This window comes from Somniosus microcephalus, chromosome 29, assembly GCF_052327205.1.
Source record: "Somniosus microcephalus isolate GS21.2 chromosome 29, FLI_Smic_1.0, whole genome shotgun sequence".
NCBI lineage: Eukaryota > Metazoa > Chordata > Chondrichthyes > Squaliformes > Somniosidae > Somniosus > Somniosus microcephalus.
The window spans coordinates 8,177,576-8,202,547 of NC_141015.1; the positions used below are offsets into that span (position 1 = coordinate 8,177,576).

Genomic DNA, 24,972 nt, shown 5'->3' on the forward strand with positions numbered 1-24,972 from the left:
AGCGCAGGCGGGGCCTCGGTTTAACGTCTCATCCAAAAGACGGCACCTCCGACAGTGCAGCACTCCCTCAGTACTGCACTGGAGTGTCAGCCTGGATTATGGGCTCAAGTTTCTGGAGTGAGGCTTGAACCCACGACCTCACACAAAGGCGAGAGTGCTGCCCACAGCCACGGCTGACAATACAAGAGCTGAATAACTCATTATAATGAATTTAAACAGTTGTGTTAGAAAATCCAACTCTGTAAACTGATTATTCGCTTCTTCAAAGACCTGTTTGTTGAGCAGGAAGTGAAACAGGAGCTGCTGAGAGGGATTTGGTGTTCTGTTTAAAGTTATTACAACTGGGTTATTTCGATCTTGTCTGCCTGAAGCAGCTTGTCTGCTGCCATCAGTATCGCCAACCTTGCAATCCCCGGCAATGGGTCGGAGCCCCAGCTAGCCACAGCACGTCTCCTTTGAGATGAAAATGCTGTGGAGGACTTCACAGGCTCAGTTCAGTGACTGCCTGGTTGATTTTTTGGGGAGGGGGGTCCAGTTCCACTGCACCAGCCTGATGTCAAGTCAGGGTGAATTTCTCGCACGGGTCGCTGGCTGACGATTAGCGTTGATTCCTAACCAGCCCAGGGACATCGAGGCCAGTATCAGTGAGGTTGTTTAATGGGTTGGGGGGTTGTGTGGCTCTGAAGGATCCATAGCTGTACTAAATATTGCCCTTCTACCAACTGGTTTCACTGACCTTGCTGTGGGCTCCAGACGGAGTCCAGCTTCACCAGAGCCGTGACCTTTGCCTTTCTTCACTTTCTCCCCGTGTGCCATGAGGGTGTTGACTCTTGCCGCGTCTGCAGCCCTCAGAAAACTTGCCCAAGTGATCATTCTTCAGAGTAACTGGAGTCGGTTAGTTTAGGCAGGTTGAAGGGCATCACGGCCAAGCACGATCCTGCCTTCAACATCCACATGGGACGTTCCAGCCGGACTCGGTGCTTAACTATCTGTGGCTGATTTCCCTCCTCCGCCGGCACATGCACGGTGGGCCGAATGGCCTCGGTCTGTGCTGTTTGATTCTCGGACTCTTACCAGAGGGTTGTGGTCGCATTGACCTTTGACCCTACTGACATCACCCCTGATGGACCATAAAATCTAACCTGGATGCCTGGTTCAGTATTGTGTAACTAGTTTTGAGGTTGGCTGCAAAAACATTGTACTTTTCATTGATCAACAAATATTGGCTTTGTTGAGTGCATCAGATGGGACGTGAATGGATTCAAGCAACACACAGGACATGTTAGTTTGGTGTATAACTTTTAGTCCAAAGTCCACCCGAACTTAAATAATCATTACATTCCTAGCTGGATATTAATGCTATGACACCTATTCTATTACAGGCCATAAGTACACACTCTCAATTAGGGGCACCCTGCCTGGGTCCTGTTCTCTCAGTCCCTGCTAACTAACGTCCCTCCATATACTGGGCTAACACTTTATTACTATGTATTGTACAGAACACTTGGGGGGACATGAAGGGGCCTCAAAGACCCATTCCTCTTTCACTTTCTAAATGACAGTGCCCTTTATTCCTAAGAAAATGTTCTTACCTCTGCACACACATCTGTATACTTGTACAGCAATCCTGACCGTAGAAATCGTCCCACAGCGGTTTATAGGGGCTGGGGAACACTGAAATAGATAAAAGCAATGAAGGAGCTGGCCTCAATCCATGGAAAGGTTGGGAGGGTGATTGAAAAAATGGGTTTTGAGAACTTTAATAAAGATGGGGAGACAAATTGAGAGGGGGTTCTCGGTTAGGGGATAGAGCTGAGACAGTCAGTGGAGCAGGCAAGTCAGGAGGGTGGGGAGAGAGGGAGGGGTGAAGACTGGAGGAGTGTGGGGAGAGAGGGAGGGGCAGAGACTGGGAGTGCGGGCAGAGAGGGAGGGGCAGAGACTGGGAGTGTGGGGAGAGAGGGAGGGGCAGAGACTGGGAGTGTGGGGAGAGAGGGGCAGAGACTGGGAGTGTGGGGAGAGAGGGGCAGAGACTGGGAGTGTGGGGAGAGAGGGGCAGAGACTGGGAGTGTGGGGAGAGAGGGGCAGAGAACATAAGAACTAGGAGCAGGAGTAGGCCATACGGCCCCTCGGGCCTGCTCCGCCATTCAATAGGATCATGGCTGATCCGAACCTAGACTCACGTCCACTTCCCTGCCCGCTCCCCGTAACCCCTAATTCCCTTATCTGCTAGGAAACTCTATCTCCATTTTAAATTTATTTAATGTTGCAGCTTCCACAGCTCTCTGGGGTAGCAAATTCCATAGATTTACCACCCTCTGAGTGAAGAAGTTTCTCCTCATCTCAGTTTTGAAAGGGCAGCCCCTTATTCTAAGATTATGCCCCCTAGTTCTAGTCTCACCCATTAGTGGAAACATCCTTCCCGCATCCACCCGACCAAGCCCCCTCACAATCTTATATGTTTCGATAAGATCGCCTCTCATTCTTCTGAACTCCAATGAGTAGAGTCCCAACCTACTCAACCTCTCCTCATACGTCAACCCCCTCATCTCCGGAATCAACCGAGTGAACCTTCTCTGAACTGCCTCGAGAGCAAGTATATCTTTTCTTAAATATGGAAACCAAAACTGCACGCAGTATTCCAGGTGTGGCCTCACCAATACCCTGTATAACTGCAGCAAGACTTCCCTGTTTTTATACTCCACCCCCTTTGCAATAAAAGCCAAGATTCCATTGGCCTTCCTGATCACCTGCTGTACCTGCATACTAACTTTTTGTGTTTCATGCACCAGGACCCCCAGATCCCTTTGTACTGTAGCACTTTGCAGTTTCTCTCCATTTAGATAATAACTTGCTCTTTGATTTTTTCTGCCAAAGTGCATAACCTCACACTTTCCAACATTATATTCCATCTGCCAAATTTCTGCCCACTCACTTAGCCTGTCTATGTCCTTTTGCAGGTTTTTTATGTCCTCCTCACTCATTGCTTTCCCTCCCATCTTTGTATCGTCGGCAAACTTGGATATGTTGCACTCGGTCCCTTCCTCCAAATCGTTAATATAGATTGTAAAGAGTTGGGGTCCCAGCACTGACCCCTGCGGAACACCACTAGTTACTGATTGCCAGCCCGAGAATGAACCATTTATCCCAACTCTTTGTTTTCTGTTAGATAGCCAATCTTCCACCCATGCCAGTATATTACCCCCAATCCCGTGATTTCTTATCTTGATCAGTAATCTTTTGTGTGGAACCTTGTCAAATGCCTTTTGGAAGTCCAAATACACTACATCCACTGGTTCCCCTTTATCCACCCTGTATGTTACATCCTCAAAGAATGCGAGCAAATTTGTCAAACATGACTTCCCCTTCATAAAACCATGCTGACTCTGTCCTATTAAATTATGTTTATCCAAATGCTCTGTTACTGTTTCCTTAATAATGGACTCCAACATTTTGCCAACCACAGATGTTAGGCTAACTGGTCTATAGTTTCCAGCTTTTTGTCTACTTCCCTTCTTAAATAAGGGTGTTACATTAGCAGTTTTCCAATCTGCCGGGACCTTTCCTGAGTCCAGGGAGTTCTGGAAAATAATCACCAATGCATCCACAATCCCGACCGCCACTTCTCTCAAGACCCTAGGATGCAGGCCATCAGGTCCGGGGGATTTATCCGCCTTAAGTCCCATTATTTTACCGAGTACCATCTCCTTAGTGATTTTAATCGTCTTTAGCTCTTTCCCCCCCCCCCCCCCCATTGCCCCCTGTTTGTCCAGTGTTGGGATATTTTTAGTGTCCTCTACTGTAAAGACTGATACAAAATATTTGTTCAGCGTCTTTGCCATCTCCATGTTCCCCACCACTAGTTTCCTGGTCCCATCCTCTAAGGGACCAACGTTCACTTTAGCCACCCTTTTTCTTTTTATATAGCTGTAGAAACTCTTGCTATCTGTTTTTATATTTTTTGCTAGTTTACTTTCATAACCTATCTTCCCTTTCTTAATTAATCTTTTAGTTATTGTTTGCTGGCTTTTAAATGCTTCCCAATCTTCTATCCTCCCACTAGATTTGGCTACTTTAATATGCCCTTGTTTTCAGTCGAATACTGTCCTTTATTACTTTACTAAGCCACGGATGGCTGTCTTTTCTTTTACTCCCCTTTTTCCTCAGTGGAATATATTTATCTTGAAAGATGTGAAATGTCTCCTTGAATGTAGACCACTGCTCTTGTACCGTCTTACACTTGAATCTGTTTTCCCAGTCCACTTTAGTCAATTCTACTCTCATACCTTCATAGTCTCCTTTATTTAAGCTCAGTACGCTGGTTTGAGATCCAACTCTCTCACCCTCCAACTGAATTTGGAATTCAACCATATTATGGTCACTCATTCCAAGGGGATCCTTTACTAGGACAATTTTTATTAATCCTGTCTCATTACACAGGACCAGATCTAAGATTGCCTGTCCCCTGGTTGGTTCAGTTACATACTGCTCAAGGAACCCGTCCCTAACACACTCTATGAACTCTTCCTCAAGGCTGCCATGCCCAATTTGATTAGTCCAGCCAATATGAAAGTTAAAATCCCCCATGATTATAGCTGTTCCCTTATTACAAGCCCCAACTATTTCCTGATTTATACTCCGACCAACAGAGTTGCCACTGTTAGGAGGCCTATAGACTACTCCCACTAGTGACTTTTTCCCCTTATTATTCCTTATCTCCACCCAAACTATTTCACTATCCTGATCCTTTGACCCAATATCATTTCTGACTATTGCAGTGATTCCATCCTTGATTAACATAGCAACCCCACCTCCCTTTCCTTCCTGTCTGTCCTTCCTAATTGTCAAATACCCTTGTATGTTTAGTTCCCAGTCATGATTATCTTGCAGCCATGTTTCCGTAATGGCCACCAGATCATACCCATGTGTAGTTATTTGTACCGTCAACTCGTCAATTTTGTTACGAATGCTGCGTGCATTCAGATAAAGAACTTTCAAATATGTTTTCTGACAATTTATTCCTGCTTTTACCCCTTTTACTACTTTACCTTTATCATTATACATTCTGTCCCTTCCTGACACGCTCTGGTTTTTAATTTCCCCACTGCTACCTTGCTCTATTGCCTTCTCCGCTGTCATTTTTACTTTTCGCTCTCTTAAAACCTCCCCTCCACTAATTAGTTTAAAGCCCTCTCTACAGCCCTAGTTATTCGATTCGCCAGGACTCTAGTCCCAGCACTGGCCAAGTGAAGTCTGTCCCAACGGAACAGCTCTCTCCTGTCCCAGTACTGATGCCAGTGTCCCAGGAAGCAAAACCCATTTCTCCCACACCAGGCTTTGAGCCACGCATTTAACTCTCTAATTTTATTTACCCTAGCCAAATTTGCACGTGGCTCAGGTAGTAATCCAGAGATTATTACCCTTGTGGTTCTGCTTTTTAATTTGGCCCCTAGCTGCTCAAACTCCCTCAGCAGAACCTCCTTCCTTGTCCTATCTATGTCGTTGGTACCAACATGGACCACGACAACTGGATCCTCCCACTCCAAGTTTCTCTCCAGCCCAGAGGAGATGTCCTTAACCCTGGCACCGGGCAGGCAACACAGCCTTCGGGACTCTCGCTCTCGGCTGCTAAGAACTCTATCTATCCCCCTAACGATACTATCCCCTACCACTACAACATTTCTTTTATCTCCCCCCACTTGAATGGCCCCCCGCTCCACGGTGCTGTGGCCGGGTTGCTCATCCTCCCCGCAGTCCCTGTCCCCATCCTCACAGGGAGTAAGAGCCTCAAACCTGTTGGACAAGAGCAAGGGCTGCGGCTCCTCCAACACTACCTCCTGGATCCCCGTACCTGCCTCACTTCTAGTCACACCATCCTGACCCTGGCCACGGACTACATCTGAATTAATTAATCTAATTGGTGTGACTACCTCCTGATACACAGAGTCCAGGTAACTCTCCCCCTCCCTGATGTGTCTCAGTGTTTTGAAGCTCGGACTCCAGCTCTTCAACACGGAGCCGGAATTCCTCGAGCAGCCAACACTGCAAATGTGATCACCGTGAGCATCAATGGTGTCCACCAGCTCCCACATATTGCAGCAGTAACACATCACCTGATCTGCCATTCTATGTAATTAATTAAATTTATTAATATTATTCTTAAATACCCTCTGCCCCGATTCTAGATGATGAATATCGCACCTTAGAAACTATAAACCACAGAGTTTAAGCTTCAAAAGAAAGAAGGGGAGAGAGAGGGGCAGAGACTGGGAGTGTGGGGAGAGGGGGGGGCAGAGACTGGGAGTGTGGGGAGAGGGGCAGAGACTGGGAGTGTGGGGAGAGGGAGGGGCAGAGACTGGGAGTGTGGGGAGAGGGGCAGAGACTGGGAGTGTGGGGAGGGGCAGAGACTGGGAGTGTGGGGAGAGGGAGGGGCAGAGACGGAGTGTGGGGAGAGGGAGGGGCAGAGACTGGGAGTGTGGGGAGAGGGAGGGGCAGAGACTGGGAGTGTGGGGAGAGAGGGGCAGAGACTGGGAGTGTGGGGAGAGGGAGGGGCAGAGACGGAGTGTGGGGAGAGGGAGGGGCAGCGACTGGGAGTGTGGGGAGAGGGGCAGAGACTGGGAGAGAGGGAGGGGCAGAGACTGGGAGTGTGGGGAGAGGGAGGGGCAGAGACTGGGAGTGTGGGGAGAGGGAGGGGCAGAGACTAGGAGTGTGGGGAGAGGGAGGGGCAGCGACTGGGAGTGTGGGGAGAGGGAGGGGCAGAGACTGGGAGTGTGGGGAGAGGGAGGGGCAGAGACTAGGAGTGTGGGGAGAGGGAGGGGCAGCGACTGGGAGTGTGGGGAGAGGGGCAGAGACTGGAGAGGGAGGGGCAGAGACTGGGAGTGTGGGGAGAGGGAGGGGCAGAGACTAGGAGTGTGGGGAGAGGGAGGGGCAGAGACTAGGAGTGTGGGGAGAGGGGCAGAGACTGGGAGTGTGGGGAGAGGGAGGGGCAGAGACTGGGAGTGTGGGGAGAGGGAGGGGCAGAGACGGAGTGTGGGGAGAGGGAGGGGCAGAGACTGGGAGCGTGGGGAGAGGGAGGGGCAGAGACTAGGAGTGTGGGGAGAGGGAGGGGCAGAGACTGGGAGTGTGGGGAGAGGGAGGGGCAGAGACTAGGAGTGTGGGGAGAGGGAGGGGCAGAGACTAGGAGTGTGGGGAGAGGGAGGGGCAGAGACTGGGAGTGTGGGGAGAGGGAGGGGCAGAGACTAGGAGTGTGGGGAGAGGGAGGGGCAGAGACTGGGAGTGTGGGGAGAGGGAGGGGCAGAGACTGGGAGCGTGGGGAGAGGGAGGGGCAGAGACTGGGAGTGTGGGGAGAGGGGCAGAGACGGAGTGTGGGGAGAGGGAGGGGCAGAGACTGGGAGCGTGGGGAGAGGGAGGGGCAGAGACTGGGAGTGTGGGGAGAGGGAGGGGCACAGACTGGGAGCGTGGGGAGAGGGAGGGGCAGAGACTAGGAGTGTGGGGAGAGGGAGGGGCAGAGACTGGGAGTGTGGGGAGAGGGAGGGGCAGAGACTGGGAGCGTGGGGAGAGGGAGGGGCAGAGACTGGGAGTGTGGGGAGAGGGAGGGGCAGAGACTGGGAGCGTGGGGAGAGGGAGGGGCAGAGACTGGGAGTGTGGGGAGAGGGAGGGGCAGAGACTAGGAGTGTGGGGAGAGGGAGGGGCAGAGACTGGGAGTGTGGGGAGAGGGGCAGAGACTGGGAGTGTGGGGAGAGAGGGAGGGGCAGAGACTAGGAGTGTGGGGAGAGAGGGAGGGGCAGAGACTAGGAGTGTGGGGAGAGAGAGGGGCAGAGACTGGGAGTGTGGGGAGAGAGAGGGGCAGAGACTGGGAGTGTGGGGAGAGAGGGAGGGGCAGAGACTAGGAGTGTGTGGAGAGAGGGAGGGGCAGAGACTGGGAGTGTGGGGAGAGGGAGGGGCAGAGACTAGGAGTGTGGGGAGAGAGGGAGGGGCAGAGACTAGGAGTGTGGGGAGAGGGGCAGAGACTGGGAGTGTGGGGAGAGGCAGAGACTGGGAGTGTGGGGAGAGGGAGGGGCAGAGACTGGGAGTGTGGGGAGAGGGAGGGGCAGAGACTAGGAGTGTGGGGAGAGGGGCAGAGACTGGGAGTGTGGGGAGAGAGGCAGAGACGGAGTGTGGGGAGAGAGGGGCAGAGACGGAGTGTGGGGAGAGGGAGGGGCAGAGACTTGGGAGTGTGGGGAGAGGGGCAGAGACTGGGAGTGTGGGGAGAGGGAGGGGCAGAGACTGGGAGTGTGGGGAGGGGCAGAGACTGGGAGCGTGGGGTGAGGGAGGGGCAGAGACGGAGTGTGGGGAGAGGGAGGGGCAGAGACTTGGGAGTGTGGGGAGAGGGGCAGAGACTGGGAGTGTGGGGAGAGGGAGGGGCAGAGACTGGGAGTGTGGGGAGGGGCAGAGACTGGGAGCGTGGGGAGAGGGAGGGGCAGAGACTTGGGAGTGTGGGGAGAGGGCAGAGACTGGGAGTGTGGGGAGAGGGAGGGGCGGAGACTGGGAGTGTGGGGAGAGAGGGGCAGAGATGGTGTGTGGGGAGAGAGGGAGGGGCGAAGACTGGAGGAGTGTGGGGAGCGAGGGGCAGAGGCGGAGTGTGGGGAGAGAGGGAGGGGTGGAGACTGGGAGTGTGGGGAGAGAGGGGCAGAGATGGTGTGTGGGGAGAGAGGGAGGGGCGGAGACTGGGAGTGTGGGGAGCGAGGGGCAGAGGCGGAGTGTGGGGAGAGAGGGAGGGGTGGAGACTGGGAGTGTGGGGAGAGAGGGGCAGAGATGGTGTGTGGGGAGAGAGGGAGGGGCGGAGACTGGGAGTGTGGGGAGCGAGGGGCAGAGGCGGAGTGTGGGGAGAGAGGGAGGGGTGGAGACTGGGAGTGTGGGGAGAGAGGGGCAGAGATGGTGTGTGGGGAGAGAGGGAGGGGCAGAGACTGGGAGCGTGGGGAGAGGGAGGGGCGGAGACTGGGAGTGTGGGGAGCGAGGGGCAGAGACGGAGTGTGGGGAGAGAGGGAGGGGTGGAGACTGGGAGTGTGGGGAGAGAGGGGCAGAGATGGTGTGTGGGGAGAGGGAGGGGCGAAGACTGGAGGAGGGTGGGGGAGAGACTGGAAGGTTTTGAAGAGGAGGCTGACATTTTAAACTTGCTGTGTTCGGGGCTCCGTGCACTCAATTCACAATTCAAATCGTTTTATTGGCATGATAAGTTACATCTTATGTTGCCAAAGCATCAAAATACATTTATGGTTTAGCACATAAACGCAGTTCTATTCATACAGTGTATAAACAGGTATATCCCTGAGTGTATAAATATACATTCGCATTGTTTATATATATTCTTTTCTTAGTTTACTGGTTGTCCCTCTGTTCATGGCAAGCTGTAACATAGTGTGCCGCCAGTGTTATACAGCTTCTCTCCTCTCCCAGTAGGAATGGGAGTTTTTGGTTGTCATTCAGATTTCTGAAATCAGGGCATATTTGTGAGAATTTTTGGTAGAAATTCTCCCTGATGCCCTGATATTTTCCACAAGCTGTGAGGAAGTGCATCTCTGTCTCCACCACTCCCTGACTGCAGTGAGAGCATATCCTGTCCTCTCTTGGCAGCCTGGTCTGCCTGTGTCTGCCTTTTTCGATCGCTAGGCTATGTTCGCTAAGTCTGTACCTTGTCAAGGTTCTTCTCAGTTTGTTATCCTTTACCATGGTCAGGTAATCAGCTATGTTGTATTGTCTGTTTAGGGCCAAGTAGCAATTGAGTTTGCTTTGGGTTTTTGTTGTTTCTGCCCAATATGTCAGCTATTTTTCCTTTTGCTTAGCGACGATTGTGTTGGGTCGAATTCTTTGTGTTACCCTGTCACTGTCCTGGGGCTGGTTATTGTTAGTAGTTACTTCAATGAGTCCCAGGACTAGTTGACTGAGGGTATTCTTCTTTATGGTGAGGATGAAGTGATTGGTGAGCAGAATAGGATAGAAGCAGCTCAGTTTTGAACAAATTTGAGTTTATTGAGGATGGGAGGCTGCAAGGAGAGGGTTGGTGAAATCAAGTTTGATGGTACCGAAAGCATTGATCAGGGTTTCAGTGCAGAAGTTGGCACGGTTGGGGATGTTGATGGTTTCTGGTGATCTATGGGATGTGGGGCTTGAAGCTGTGCTGAGGCTGACACAGGACTCCAAGCCACACTTGGATGAGGAGGCTGGGAACTGAAACTGATAGCTTCTCTCTCCAATTTAGTTGATCTTGATTTCAGGCGGTACAGAGGGAGTGGAGAGCGTTGCAAGCACTTGCAAGTAGATTAAATGTGAAGCTTGCTGAGTAATCGCATCCAGTGATGAGCTCTGCTGTTTAGTCATGTGACTATCCAGTCAGCAGCATGTGACTGAACTGCAGAGTGTTGTTGATTCCAAAGCACTGGCTAGGTCCAGCTTTCAGTTCCGCATTCTCACAATTGTCCTTTGTCCCTTCTGAGAGGCTCGAGAACTTTGCTGGTGACCATCCAAGAAAATAATCCCTCTCGTAGAGCTTTACATGGGCTGATAGGACCGTGTGTCAGAACGAGAACGTGCTCTGCTTCCTCTTACTGAGCACAAAATTCACAAAAAAGAGTTTAGTAAAATCTCCAACCATAGAGACATGGCAGGCTGTATTCAGTGCGGTCTAGGAGCTGCCCGTCTCCTCTTCCCCTGACCTGTGTCATTCCAACCAAGAAATTAATGAGAACAGATTTTAATTAAAAGACGAGGCCCACACAGTTAGTTGTGTTTCACTTATTTTCATGACTTTGGACACAGAAACTATTGGGACTCGCTGTCTGTCTCGCTCACTTTCCTCTCCGCACACACCCTCACTGTCCTCTCCCCCACCCCACAGCTCAAGTATAGTATCTTTAGTTTTATATTGCTCTGTCCTAGAAATGCAGCCTTAAACCCTAATTGCCTTCCCACCAGCTTTGCCACATTGCTTGTGGATCTTTAATGATTTGCCAGCTATGATCCTCGGGTCACTGAGTCCGTAGACTTTCCCAGGGATGCCTGCACGGTATGAACGTGCCTAGAGTTTCGCAAGCCCAAAAACATCGCACTGCACTTACCTACACTGAATGACATAGGCCATTCAGCCCCTCGAGCCTGTTACACAGCAACAGGAGGAGGCCAGTCAGCCCCTCGTGCCTGCTACACAGCAACAGGAGGAGGCCATTCAGCCCCTCAAGCCTGCTACACAGCAACAGGAGGAGGCCAGTCAGCCCATTGAGTCTGTTACACAGGAACAGGAGAAGGCCATTCAGCCCCTTGCGCCTGTTGCACAGGAACGGGAGGAGGCCATTCAGCCCCTCGAGCCTGTTACACAGGAACAGGAGGAGGCCATTCAGCCCCTCGAGCCTGTTACACAGGAACAGGAGGAGGCCATTCAGCCCCTCGAGCCTGTTACACAGGAACAGGAGGAGGCCATTCAGCCCCTCGAGCCTGTTACACAGGAACAGGAGGAGGCCATTCAGCCCCTCGAGCCTGTTACACAGGAACAGGAGGAGGCCATTCAGCCCCTCGAGCCTGTTACACAGGAACAGGAGGAGGCCATTCAGCCCCTCGAGCCTGTTACACGGGAACAGGAGGAGGGCCATTCAGCCCCTCGAGCCTGTTACACAGGAACAGGAGAAGGCCATTCAGCCCATTGAGCCTGTTACACAGGAACAGGAGGAGGCCATTCAGCCCCTCGAGCCTGTTACACGAACAGGAGGAGGCCATTCGGCCCCTCGAGCCTGTTCCACAGGAACAGGAGGAGGCCATTCAGCCCATTGAGCCTGTTACACAGGAACAGGAGGAGGCCATTCAGCCCATTGAGCCTGTTACACAGGAACAGGAGGAGGCCATTCAGCCCCTCGAGCCTGTTCCACAGGAACGGGAGGAGGCCATTCAGCCCCTCGAGCCTGTTACACAGGAACGGGAGGAGGCCATTCAGCCCCTCGAGCCTGTTCCACAGGAACAGGAGGCCATTCAGCCCCTCGAGCCTGTTACACAGGAACAGGAGGAGGCCATTCAGCCCATTGAGCCTATTACACAGGAACAGGAGGAGGCCATTCAGCCCCTCGAGCCTGTTACACAGGAACAGGAGGCCATTCCGCCCCTCGAGCCTGTTAGACGGGAACAGGAGGAGGCCATTCCGCCCCTCGAGCCTGCTACACAGGAACAGGAGGAGGCCATTCAGCCCCTTGCGCCTGTTCCACAGGAACAGGAGGAGGCCATTCAGCCCCTTGCGCCTGTTCCACAGGAACAGGAGGAGGCCATTCAGCCCCTTGCGCATGTTCCACAGGAACGGGAGGAGGCCATTCAGCCCCTTGCGCCTGTTGCACCATCCAGTTAGACTGTGGCTGATCTGTACCTCAGTTCCAGTTACCTGTCTTGGCTTCATATCCCTGGATACCCTTACCCAACAAAAATCTATTGATCTCAGTTTTGAAAATGTCAGTTGTCCCAGCACCCACTGCCTTTTGGAGAAAGAGTGCCAGATTTCCACTACCCCTTGTTTGAAAATATACTTCCCGATTTCATTCTTAAGTGGCCTGGCTCTAAATTTAAGATTGTGCCCCTTTGTTCTGGATTCCCGCACAGAGGAAACAGTTTCTCTCTCTACCATAATAAATATCTTTATAATTTTAAACACCTCAATTAAATTCCCCTCAACTTTCTGAAGTAAACGGAATACAAACCAAGTTTATCGAACTTGTCCTCATGATTTGACTCTTAGCCCCGTCTCATTCTGGTCCCCGAACTTATTTAAATCAGACAGCAACCTGTGGATTTAATCTAAATGACCAGTTCCTGTGTTCAGCCGTGAGCTGAGCTTCCGACCCCATATCCTCTCCTTCACACAGTCTGCCTGCTCCCGCACCTGTAACATGGCCCATCTGCTGCTAAAACCCTCGCCCACCTCCAGACCTGACGATTCAATTGCTGTCCTGGCCGGCCTCCCGCCCTGTGTAAACTTCAACACGTCCAAAGCTCTGCTGCCCGAACCCTATCCCGCACCAAGTCCGGTTCACCCATCACCCCTGTGCTCGCTGACCTACATTAGCTCCCGGCTCAAGTTTAAAACTCTTACCTTCGTGGTACAACAGTGACTACGCTTCAAAAGTACTTCATTGGCTGTAAAGCGCTTTGAGACGTCCAGTGGTCGTGAAAGGCGCTATATGAATGCAAGTCTGTCTTTCTTAAATCCTTTCACGGCCTCGTTGCTCCCTATTTTGCATCCTTCCGCATTGGTGACCATGGAGGGATGATATATTAGCAGGGTCCTCTAATGAGGCCATATGGGTGGAGCTTAAAAACAAAAAGGGGGCAAGCACTTTGCTAGTGTACTATAGGCCTCCAAACAGTCAGGGGGAGATAGAGGAACAGATATGTAGGCAAATCTCAGAGAAATGTGCAAATAATAGGGTAATAATAATGGGGGATTTCAACTTCCCCAATATTAACTGGGATAGTCAGAGTGTGAAAGGCTCAGAGGGTGTAGAATTCTTAAAGTGCATCCAGGAGAGCTTTTTGAGCCAGCATGTAGAAAGTCCTACAAGAGAGGGGGCGGTACTGGACCTAATTCTAGGGAATGTGGCCGGCCAAGTGGAAAAAGTGCTAGTAGGTGAGCACTTTGGTGATAGTGACCATAATATGGTAAGATTTAAGGTGGTCATGGAAAAGGACAGGGATGGGCTGGAAATAAAGGTTCTAAATTGGGGGAAGGCCAATTTTAACAGGATAAGGCAGGATCTGGCCAAAATGGACTGGGATCAGCTACTTGTAGGAAAATCCGCATCGGAGCAATGGGAGGCTTTCAGAAGGGAGATTGAGATCATACAATGGTAACATGTTCCCGTAAAGGTCAAGAGTGGTTCCAAAAACCACAGGGAACCTTGGATGTCAGGGGATATACGAGAGTGGATTAGGAAAAAAAGGAGGGCTTTTGGTAGATACAAAAGGCTAAAGACGGAGGAAGCCCTAGAGGAGTACAAAAAGTGCAGGGGGATACTTAAAAAAGAAATTAGGAGATCAAGGAGGGGCCATGAAATAACACTGGCGAGCAAAATAAAGGAAAATCCTAAGATGTTTTATAAGTATATTAAGGGTAAGAGGATAACTAGGGAGAAAATAGGGCCCATTAGGGACAAAAGTGGCAATCTGTGTGTAGAGCCGGAAGATGTAGGAGGGGTTCTAAATGAATTTTTTGCATCTGTTTTCACTATGGAGAAGGACGATGTAGACATAGAAATAGGGCGGGGGGACTGTGATATGCTCGAACATATTAACATCGAGATGGAGGAGGTATTGGCGGTTTTAGCTGGCCTAAAAATGGATAAATCCCCAGGCCCGGATGAAATGTATCCCAGGCTGCTGTGTGAGGCAAAGGAAGAGATTGCGGGGGCTCTAACACACATATTCAGGACCTCTCTGGCCACAGGGGATGTGCCAGAGGACTGGAGAACCGCTAATGTAGTACCATTATTCAAGAAGGGTAGTAGGGAAAAACCGGGGAACTACAGGCCAGTGAGCCTAACATCAGTGGTAGGAAAATTATTGGAAAAAATTCTGAGGGACAAAATTTGTCTCCACTTGGAGAGGCAAGGATTAATCAGGGATAGTCAACATGGCTTTGTCAAGGGAAGATCATGTCTGACTAATTTGATTGAATTTTTTGAGGGGGTGACTAGGTGTGTGGATGAGGGTAACGCAGTGGATGTGGTATACATGGATTTCAGTAAGGCCTTCGATAAAGTCCCGCACAGGAGACTGGTCAAGAAGGTAAGAGCCCATGGAATCCAGGGTGCCTTGGCACATTGGATACAAAACTGGCTTAGTGGCAGAAGGCAGAGGGTGATGGTCGAAGGTTGTTTTTGTGACTGGAAGCCTGTGGCCAGTGGGGTACCACAGGGATCGGTGCTGGGTCCCTTGCTGTTTGTGGTCTACATTAATGACTTGGATATGAATGTAAAAGGTATGATCAGTAAGTTCGCGGATGATACAAAAATTGGTAGGGTGGTAAATAGCGAGGAGGGTAGCCTCAGTCTGCAGGACGATATAGATGGGTTGGTCAGATGGGCGGAACAGTGGCAAATGGAATTTAACCCGGAAAAGTGCGAGGTGATGCACTTTGGGGGGACTAACAAGGCAAGGGAATACACAATGAATGGAAAGACCCTAGGCAAGACGGAGGGTCAGAGGGATCTGGGTGTGCAAGTACACAGATCCCTGAAGGCGGCGGAACAGGTGGATAAGGTGGTAAAAAAGGCATATGGGATACTTGCCTTCATTAGCCGAGGCATTGAATATAAGAGCAAGGAGGTTATGATGGAGCTGTATAAAACACTGGTTAGGCCACAGCTGGAATACTGTGTGCAGTTCTGGTCGCCACACTACAGGAAGGATGTGATCGCGTTAGAGAGGGTGCAGAGGAGGTTCACCAGGATGTTACCAGGGCTGGAGCGCTTCAGCTATGAAGAGAGACTGGGCAGATTGGGTTTGTTTTCCTTGGAGCAGAGGAGGCTGAGGGGGGACATGATTGAGATGTACAAAATTATGAGGGGCATAGATAGGACGGATGCTGAGGAGCTTTTTCCCTTAGTAGAGGGGTCAATAACTAGGGGGCATAGATTCAAGGTAAAGGGCGGGAGGTTTAGAGGGGATTTGAGAAAGAACTTTTTCACCCAGAGGGTGGTTGGAGTCTGGAACTCACTGCCTGAAAGGGTTGTGGAGGCAGAAACCCTCACAACATTTAAGAAGCATTTGGATGAGCACTTGAAATGCCATAGCATACAAGGCTACAGGCCAAATGCTGGAATATGGGATTAGATTAGACAGGGCTTGATGGCCGGCGCGGACACGATGGGCCGAAGGGCCTCTATCCGTGCTGTATTACTCTGACTCTATGACTTTCACGTCTAGAACCGCCTTCTGCCTCTCCACCTCATCCTTTAAAACTGTCCTTTAAATCCACCTTTGGTCACCCCTCCTGATATCTCCTCCTTTCTCAGTGATGATTTTTGCCTGATTACGCCCCTGTGAAGCACCATGGGACATGTTTCTGTTAAAGGCCCTGTGTAAATGCAGTTATTGTTTGTCCAACATGGAGTCCACACACTCGCCCGGTCGAGAGACCCAACTTACCCGTGTCGAGAGACCTTGGTTACAAATGGGGAAAGTGCCAAGGGTTGGAAACCCTCCCGTTTCTAAGTGAGCTACTGTTAGATTCACCAGGAATGGGAAACTATGATTATGAAGAATAACTGCAGATACTGGAAACTCCCAGGGTGCTATACTTAACCTCCGCACCTCTGTGTTTGGGAGAGCGCAATAGTCAGTCAGGATTCTCGCCCCTGATCGCTATCCATGCTCCTTCAGTTAATGATTGAATGTTGCTTCTGAAGCGATTTATAAACTGCTTGTTTTTTCCCTGCAGCTGTAGCCAGTCCCCTCTCGGGGCACGAGCGATGTGCTGAAGGGCCCACCTTTTGGTGTCAGGATGTGAAGACCGCATCAGGCTGTGGGGCTGTAAAGCACTGTCAGCAGACTGTCTGGAGACAACCAACTGTGGTAAGTCAGTGGGAACATTGTTTGCAATTGCCCCATATCCCTGTCAATCACGAGCCTGTTGGAGCAGTCTCTCTGTGAGATTAGCAGAATTGCTGAGTAATAGTTAACGGGTTCTCATAGAATGGTTACAGCACAGTAGTAGGCCATTCGACCCGTCCAGCCCGTGCCAGCTCTCTGCAAGAGCACTTCAGCTAGTCCCACTCCCCGCCCGTTCCCCGTAGCCCTGCAAATATTTTTCCTTCAGGTACTTATCCAATTCCCTTTTGAAAGCCACGATTGAATCTGCCTCCACCACCCTCTCGGGCAGTGCATTCCAGATCCTCACCACTCGCTGCGTAAAAAAGTTTTTCCTCATGTCGCCTTTGGTTCTTCTGCCAGTCACTTTAAGTCTGTGTCCTCTGGTTCTCGACCCTTCCGCCAATGGGAACAGCTTCTCTCTATCTACTCTGTCCAGACCCCTCATGATTTTGAACACCTCTATCAAATCTCCTCTCAATTTTCTCTGCTCTAAGGAGAACAACCCCAGCTTCTCCAGTCTATCCACGTAACTGAAGTCCCTCATTCCTGGAATCATTTTAGTAAATCTTTTCTGCACCCTCTCTAAGGCTTTCATATCCTTCCTAAAGTACCCTGCCCAGAATGGACACAATATTCCAGTTGAGGTCAGACCAGTGTTTTATAAAGGTTCATCATAACTTCCTTGCTTTTGTACTCTATACCTCTATTTACGAAGCCTCAGATCCCGTATGCTTTTTTAACCGCTTTCTCAACCTGCCCTGCCACCTTCAACGATTTGTGCACACATACCCCCATGTCTCTCTCTTCATGCATCCCCTTTAGGATTGTACCCTTTAGTTTATATTGCCTCTCCTCGTTCTGGTGAAATTCGGCTTTGACTAGAGTTATTAATGGTAGGGTCAGGAGAGACGCAATAGCAGAAAGTGTGTCGGCTCTGTTGCAATTCCATGTAACGATCGAAAGCTGGAGTAAATTGAGGTCCTGAATTAATAGTATTGCACAACATTAAACAGTACATAAGAATATAAGAAATAGGAGCAGGAGTCGACCATTCGGCCCCTCGAGCCTGCTCCGCCATTTAATGAGATCATGGCTGATCTGATTTTGGCCTCAACTCCACTTTCCCGCCGCTCCCCATAACCCTGTTGCTCAAAGGGAAGTTATGATGAACCTTTATAAAACACTGGTCTGGCCTCAACTGGAGTATGGTGTCCATTCTGGGCACGGTACTTCAGGAAGGATATGAAAGCCTTGGAAAGGGTGCAGAAAAGATTTACTAGAATGGTTCCAGGGATGAGGAACTTCAGTCTTGAATATATTCAATGACTCCGCTTCCCCAGCTCTCTGGGGTAAAGAATTCCAAAGATTCACGACCCTCAGAGAAGAAATTCCTCCTCATCTCCGTCTTAAATGGGTGCCCCCTTGTTCTGAAACTATGTCCTCTCGTTCTAGATTCCCCCACGAGGAGAAACCTCCTCTCAGCAATCACCCTGTCCAACCCCCTCAGAATCTTATGTTTCAATAAGATCACCTCTCATTCTTCTAAACTCCAATGAGTATAGGCCCAACTTGCTCAACCTTTCCTCATGCGTCAACCCCTTCATCCCAGGAATCAACCTAGTGAGCCTTCAATGCAAGTATATCCCTCCTTAAATATGGAGACCAAAACTGTACGCAGTACTCCAGGTGTGGTCTCACCAGCACCCTATACAGTTGTAGCAGGACTTCCCTACTTTTATACTCCATCCCCCTTGAAATAAAGGCCAACATTCCATTTGCCTTCTTAATTACTTGCTGCACCTGCATGTTAACTTTTTGTGTTTCATGTACGAGGACACCCAAATCCCTCTAGCACAGCATTCTGTAGTCTTTCTCCATTTAAATATTTTTCTTGTCTATTCTTCCTACCAAAGTGGATAACTTCACATTTTCCCACATTATACTCCATCTGCCAAATTCTTGCCCACTCACTGAACCTCTCGATATCCCTTTGCCGACTCTCTGTCCTCCTCACAACTTGCTTTCCCACCTATCTTTGTATCGTCTGCAAATTTGGCAACAGCACACTCGGTCCCTTCATCCAAGTCATTAATATAGATTGAAAATAGTTGAGGCCCCAGCACTGATCCCTGTGGCACCCCACTAGTTACAGATTGCCATCCTGAAAATTACCCATTTATCCCGACTCTGTTTTCTGTTAGTTAGCCAATCCTCTATCCAATCTAATATATTACCCCCAACACCATGAGCTCTTACCTTATGCAGTAACCTTTTATGTGGCAACTTATCGAATGCCTTTTGGAAATCTAAATACACCACATCTACTGGTTCCCCTTTATCCACCCTGCTCGTTACCACCTCAAACACAATTTCCTTTTCATACAATCAAACAGAGTCAACATGGTTTTATGATGATTTTCTAAATGCCCTGCTACTACTTGCTCCATCATGGATTCGAGCATTTTGCCAATGACAGATGTTAGGCTAACTGGCCTATTGTTTCCTGCTTTCTGGCTCCCTCCTTTTGAATAAAGGCATTACATTTGCGGTTTTCCAATCCGCAGGGACTTTCACAGAGTCGAGGGAATTTTGGAAGATTCTGGCTGGGCAGCTTTTTCCTGTAGCTTACTGGAACTAAAATGCATAATAGACTTGATGACAACATTGTATTATTGTATGGGTCTTTGTGTCACAGCTGAATGGCTGGGGGCGTATCACAATTTAATGTTTATCTTCTAAATCGGACTTGTAATTACTTGTCTGAATGTGCCAGCATAGCTTAAGGTAGAATGCTGTGTCTGGTAGGATCCATGCTTTCCTCAGCTTGTGGTGGCCTGTGCAGGAATTCTTCAATTGCAATTTGTTGGTTATCAAATGCAGTATAATGTGGATAAATGCGAGGTTATCCACTTCGGTGGCAAAAACAGGAAGACAGATTATTATCTGAATGGCAATAGATTGGGAAAAGGGGAAGTGCAACGAGACCTGGGTGTCCTTGTGCACCAGTCGCTGAAGGTAAGCATGCAGGTGCAGCAGGCGGTTAAGAAGGCAAATGGTATGTTGGCCTTCGTAGCGAGAGGGTTCGAGTGCAGGAGCAAGGATGTCTTGCTGCAGTTGTACAGGGCCTTGGTGAGACCACACCTTGAGTATTGTGTGCAGTTTTGGTCGCCTTATCTGAGGAAGGATGTTCTTGCCATGGAGGGAGTGCAGCGAAGATTCACCAGGCTGATACCTGGGATGGCAGGAATGACGTATGAGGAGAGATTGGGTCGATTAGGCTTATATTCGCTAGAGTTTAGAAGAATGAGAGGGGATCTCATTGAAACTTATAAAATTCTAACAGGACCAGACAGAATAGATGCAGGAAGGATGTTCCCGATGGCGGGGGAGCCAAGGACCAGGGGTCACAGTCTAAGGATAAGGGGTAAGCCATTTAGGACAGAGATGAGGAGGAATTTCTTCACCCAGAGCGTGGGAACCTGTGGAATTCTCTACCACAGAGGGCAGTTGAGGCCAATTCATTAAATATATTCAACTCCTTTTCTTGAATATATTTCTTGAGGCGAAAGGGATATGGGGAGAAAGCAGGGACAGGGTACTGAATTTGGATGATCAGCCATGATATTAAATGGCGGAGAGGGCTCAAGGGGCCGAATGGCCTACTCCTCCTATCTTCTATGTTTCTATGTGGATTAGTGAGGTAGTATTAAAGAACCGATCAGTCGGGGTATTGATGGGGACCCGCTACCTCATTAGAAAGCATTATATGGCCATTAAGGGTTTTTAAACAGGGGGAAATGATTGTTGCATGTTGCACATTGACCTTTCACCTCTGGGTTCAGATCCTGTCTAGATTGATGGGATGAAAGTTTCCTTTGGTTTGTGTGTGAAATGAATTTGTGCATGTTCAATCCAGTTCTTAGTGGGCATGGGCTGGAGGTAGACTGGTGCGAGGAGAAAGAACAATCTTGCACTATTAGGAGTGCTGCTCTGAGGCTGGAGTTGAGACACACCGACAGTCGAGTGAGCTGAATGCTGCATCTAACCAGCTGCACCTGGTCTGCGGGCTTCTTCCTGACACTGAGCAGGAAATTCCCACCCATTGCCTGACACGGAGCAGGAAATTCCCACCCATTGCCTGACACTGAGCAGGAAATTCCCACCCATTGCCTGACACTGAGCAGGAAATTCCCACCCATTGCCTGACACTGAGCAGGGGCAAGGTACTTACTTGGATAGAGAACTGGTTGGCAGACAGAAAGCAAAGAGTTGGAATAAACGGGTCTTTTTCCGAGTGGCAGGCAGTGACTAGTGGGGTACCGCAGGGATCGGCCCTTGGACCCCAGCTATTCACTATATATTAATGATCTGGACAAGGGAACTAGATGTAATATCTCCAAATTTGCAGACGACACAAAGCTGGGTGGGCGTGTGTGCTGTGGGGAGGATGTCGAGAAACTCCAGCATGATTTGGGCAGAAGCATGGCAGATGCAATATAACGTGGATAAATGCGAGGTTATCCACTTTGGTAGCAAAAACAGGAAGGCAGAGTATTATCTGAATGGCAATAGATTGGGAAAAGGGGAAGTGCAACGAGACCTGGGTGTCCTTGTGCACCAGTCGCTGAAGGTAAGCGTGCAGATGGCAGTTAAGGCAAATGGTATGTTGGCCTTCGTAGCGAGAGGGTTTGAGTACAGGAACAAGGTTGTCTTGCTGCAGTTGTACGGGGCCTTGGTGAGACCACACCTTGAGTATTGTGTGCAGTTTTGGTCGTCTTATCTGAGGAAGGATGTTCTTGCCATGGAAGGAGTTTAGCGAAGATTCACCAGGCTGATACCTGGGATGGCAGGAATGACGTATGAGGAGAGATTGGATCGATTGGGCTTGTACTTGCTGGAGTTTAGAATAATGAGAGGGGATCTCATTGAAACTTATAAAATTCTAACAGGACTAGACAGACTAGATGCAGGAAGAATGTTCCCGATGAGGGGGGAGTCCAGAACCAGGGGTCACAGTCTAAGGATAAGGGGTAAGCCATTTAGGACAGAAATGAGGAGGAATTTCTTCACCCAGAGAGTGGTGAACCTGTGGAATTCTCTACCACACAAGGCAGTTGAAGCCAATTCATTAAATATATTCAAGAAGGAGTTGGATATATTTCTTAAGGCTAAAGGGATCAGGGGATATGGGGAGAAAGCAGGGACAGGGTACTGAATTTGGATGATCAGCCATGATCTCATTGAATGGCGGAGCAGGCTCGAGGGGCCGAATGGCCTACTCCTGCTCCTATATTCTATGTTTATGTCTATCCAATCTTTCCTCATAGCTAAAATTCCCCACCCCAGGCAACATCCACGTAAATCTCCTCTGCATCCCCTCTAGTGCAATCACGTCCTTCCTGTAATGTGACCAGAATTGCACGCAGTACTCTAGCTGCGGCCTAGTGTTTTATACAGTTCAAGCATAATCTCCCTGCTTTTATATTCTGTGCCTCGGATAATAAAGGCAAGTATTCCATACGCCTTCTTAACCACCTCATCTACCTGTCCTGCTACCTTCAAGGATCTGTGGCCATGCGCTCCCAGGTCCCTCTGATCACAGTGACAGTCGAGCGAGCTAAATGCTGCATCTAACCAGCTGCACTTGGTCTGCGGGCTTCTTCCTGACACTACATCAGGAAATTCACACCCATTACCTGACACTGACCCCTCACTGAGCAGGACATTCACACCCATTACCCGACACTGACCCCTCACTGAGCAGGACATTCACTCCCATTACCTGACACTGACCCCTCGCCTACAGGAAATTCACACCCATAACCTGACACTGACCCCTCACCTACAGGAAATTCACACCCATTACCTGACACTGACCCCTCGCCTACAGGAAATTCACACCCATAACCTGACACTGACCCCTCGCCTACAGGAAATTCACACCCATAACCTGACACTGACCCCTCACCTACAGGAAATTCACACCCATAACCCGACACTGACCCCTCGCCTACAGGAAATTCACACCCATAACCTGACACTGACCCCTCACCTACAGGAAATTCACACCCATAACCCGACACTGACCCCTCGCCTACAGGAAATTCACACCCATAACCTGACACTGACCCCTCACCTACAGGAAATTCACACCCATAACCTGACACTGACCCCTCGCCTACAGGAAATTCACACCCATAACCTGACACTGACCCCTCACCTACAGGAAATTCACACCCATAACCTGACACTGACCCCTCGCCTACAGGAAATTCACACCCATTACCTGACACTGACCCCTCACCTACAGGAAATTCACACCCATTACCCGACACTGACCCCTCGCCTACAGGAAATTCACACCCATAACCTGACACTGACCCCTCACCTACAGGAAATTCACACCCATTACCTGACACTGACCCCTCACCTACAGGAAATTCACACCCATTACCTGACACTGACCCCTCACCTACAGGAAATTCACACCCATTACCTGACACTGACCCCTCACCTACAGGAAATTCACACCCATTACCTGACACTGACCCCTCACCTACAGGAAATTCACACCCATAACCTGACACTGACCCCTCACCTACAGGAAATTCACACCCATTACCTGATACTGACCCCTCACCTACAGGAAATTCACACCTATTGCCTGACACTGACCCCTCACCTACAGGACATTCACACCCATTGCCTGACACTGACCCCTCACCTACAGGAAATTCACACCCATTGCCTGACACTGACCCCTCCCCTACAGGAAATTCACACCCATTACCTGACACTGACCCCTCACCTACAGGAAATTCACACCTATTGCCTGACACTGACCCCTCACCTACAGGAAATTCGCACCCATTGCCTGACACTGACCCCTCACCTACAGGAAATTCACATCCATTACCTGACACTGACCCCTCACCTACAGGAAATTCACACCCATTACCTGACACTGACCCCTCACCTACAGGACATTCACACCCATTGCCTGACACTGACCCCTCCCCTACAGGAAATTCACACCCATTACCTGACACTGACCCCTCACCTACAGGAAATTCACATCCATTACCTGACGCTGACCCCTCACCTACAGGAAATTCACACCCATTACCTGACACTGTGCCGACACTGAGCAGGACATACGCACATTTTTTAAAAAGCAGACTTGAGGACATAGACTGGTGAAATGGGCAGACACATGGCAGATGAAATTTAATGCAGACAGTGTGATGTGATGCACTTTGGTAGGAAAAATGAGGAGAGGCGATATGAACTAAATGGTACAATGTTAAAGGGGGTGCAGGAGCAGAGAGACCCGGGGTTCACATTCACAAGTCTCTGAAGGTGGCAGGACAAGTTGGTCAGGCTGTTTTATAAAAAAAAAAGGGCACCTGTGGGATCCTCGGCTTCGTAAACAGAGGCACAGGATACAAAGACAAGGACGTTAGGCGAAACCTTCATCAATCACTGGTTAGGCCCCAGCTGAGAGATTTGTGTCCAATTCTGGGCACCGCACTTCAGGATGGATGTCAAGGCATTGGAGAGGGTGCAGAGGAGATTTACTGGAATGGTAGCAGAGTTCACAGAATCACAGAAATCACAGAAACCTCACAGTACAGATAGAGGCCATTTCGGCCCATCGAGCCTGCACCAACACATATCCCTCCCAATCCCCGGAACCCCTACACCAACACATATCCCACCCTATCCCCGTGTATTTAATCCCCCTAACACTAAGGGTCAATTTTTATCATAGCCAATCAACCTAACCTGCACATCTTTGGACTGTGGGAGGAAACCGGAGCACCCGGAGGAAACCCACGCAAACACGGGGAGAATGTGCAAACTCCACACAGTCACCCGAGGCCGGATTCGAACCCGGGTCCCTGGCGCTGTGAGGCAACAGTGCTAACCACTATGCCACCGTGCTGAGCAACTTCAGTTATGTGTGGAGAGACTGAAGAAGCTGGAGTTCTCCTTAGAGCAGAGAAGATTAAGGGGAGATTTGATAGAGGTGTTTAAAATCATGAAGGGTTTTAATAGAGTAAAAAAGGAGGAACTGTTTCCAGTGGCAGGAGGGTCGGTAACCAGGGGACACAGATTTAAGATAATCGGCAAAAAAAATCCATTAGGAAATGAGAATTTTTTTTACACAGTGACTTGTGATAACAACATAAGAAATAGGAGCAGGAATAGGCCACTTGGCCCCTCGAGCCTGCTCCGCCATTCAATAAGATCATGGCTGATCTTGGGCTCAAAGCCACTTCCCTGCCCACTCCCCATAATCCTTCACTCCCTTATCTTGCAAAAATCTGTCGATCTCCACCTTAAATATATTTAATGACCCAGCCTCCACGGCTCTCT

At 49.7% G+C, this 24,972-nt stretch overlaps 1 protein-coding gene across 1 annotated transcript in view; it reads left to right on the forward strand.

Moving 5' to 3' along the window:
* psap (prosaposin) overlaps positions 1-24,972 on the forward strand; it is a 66,361-nt gene that overhangs the window by 1,129 nt on the left and 40,260 nt on the right. Inside the window, exon 2 of the mRNA XM_085970131.1 lies at positions 16,442-16,575. Within this exon, the coding sequence (XP_085826257.1) occupies positions 16,442-16,575 (134 nt within the window). The remainder of the gene's footprint in view (positions 1-16,441; positions 16,576-24,972) is intronic.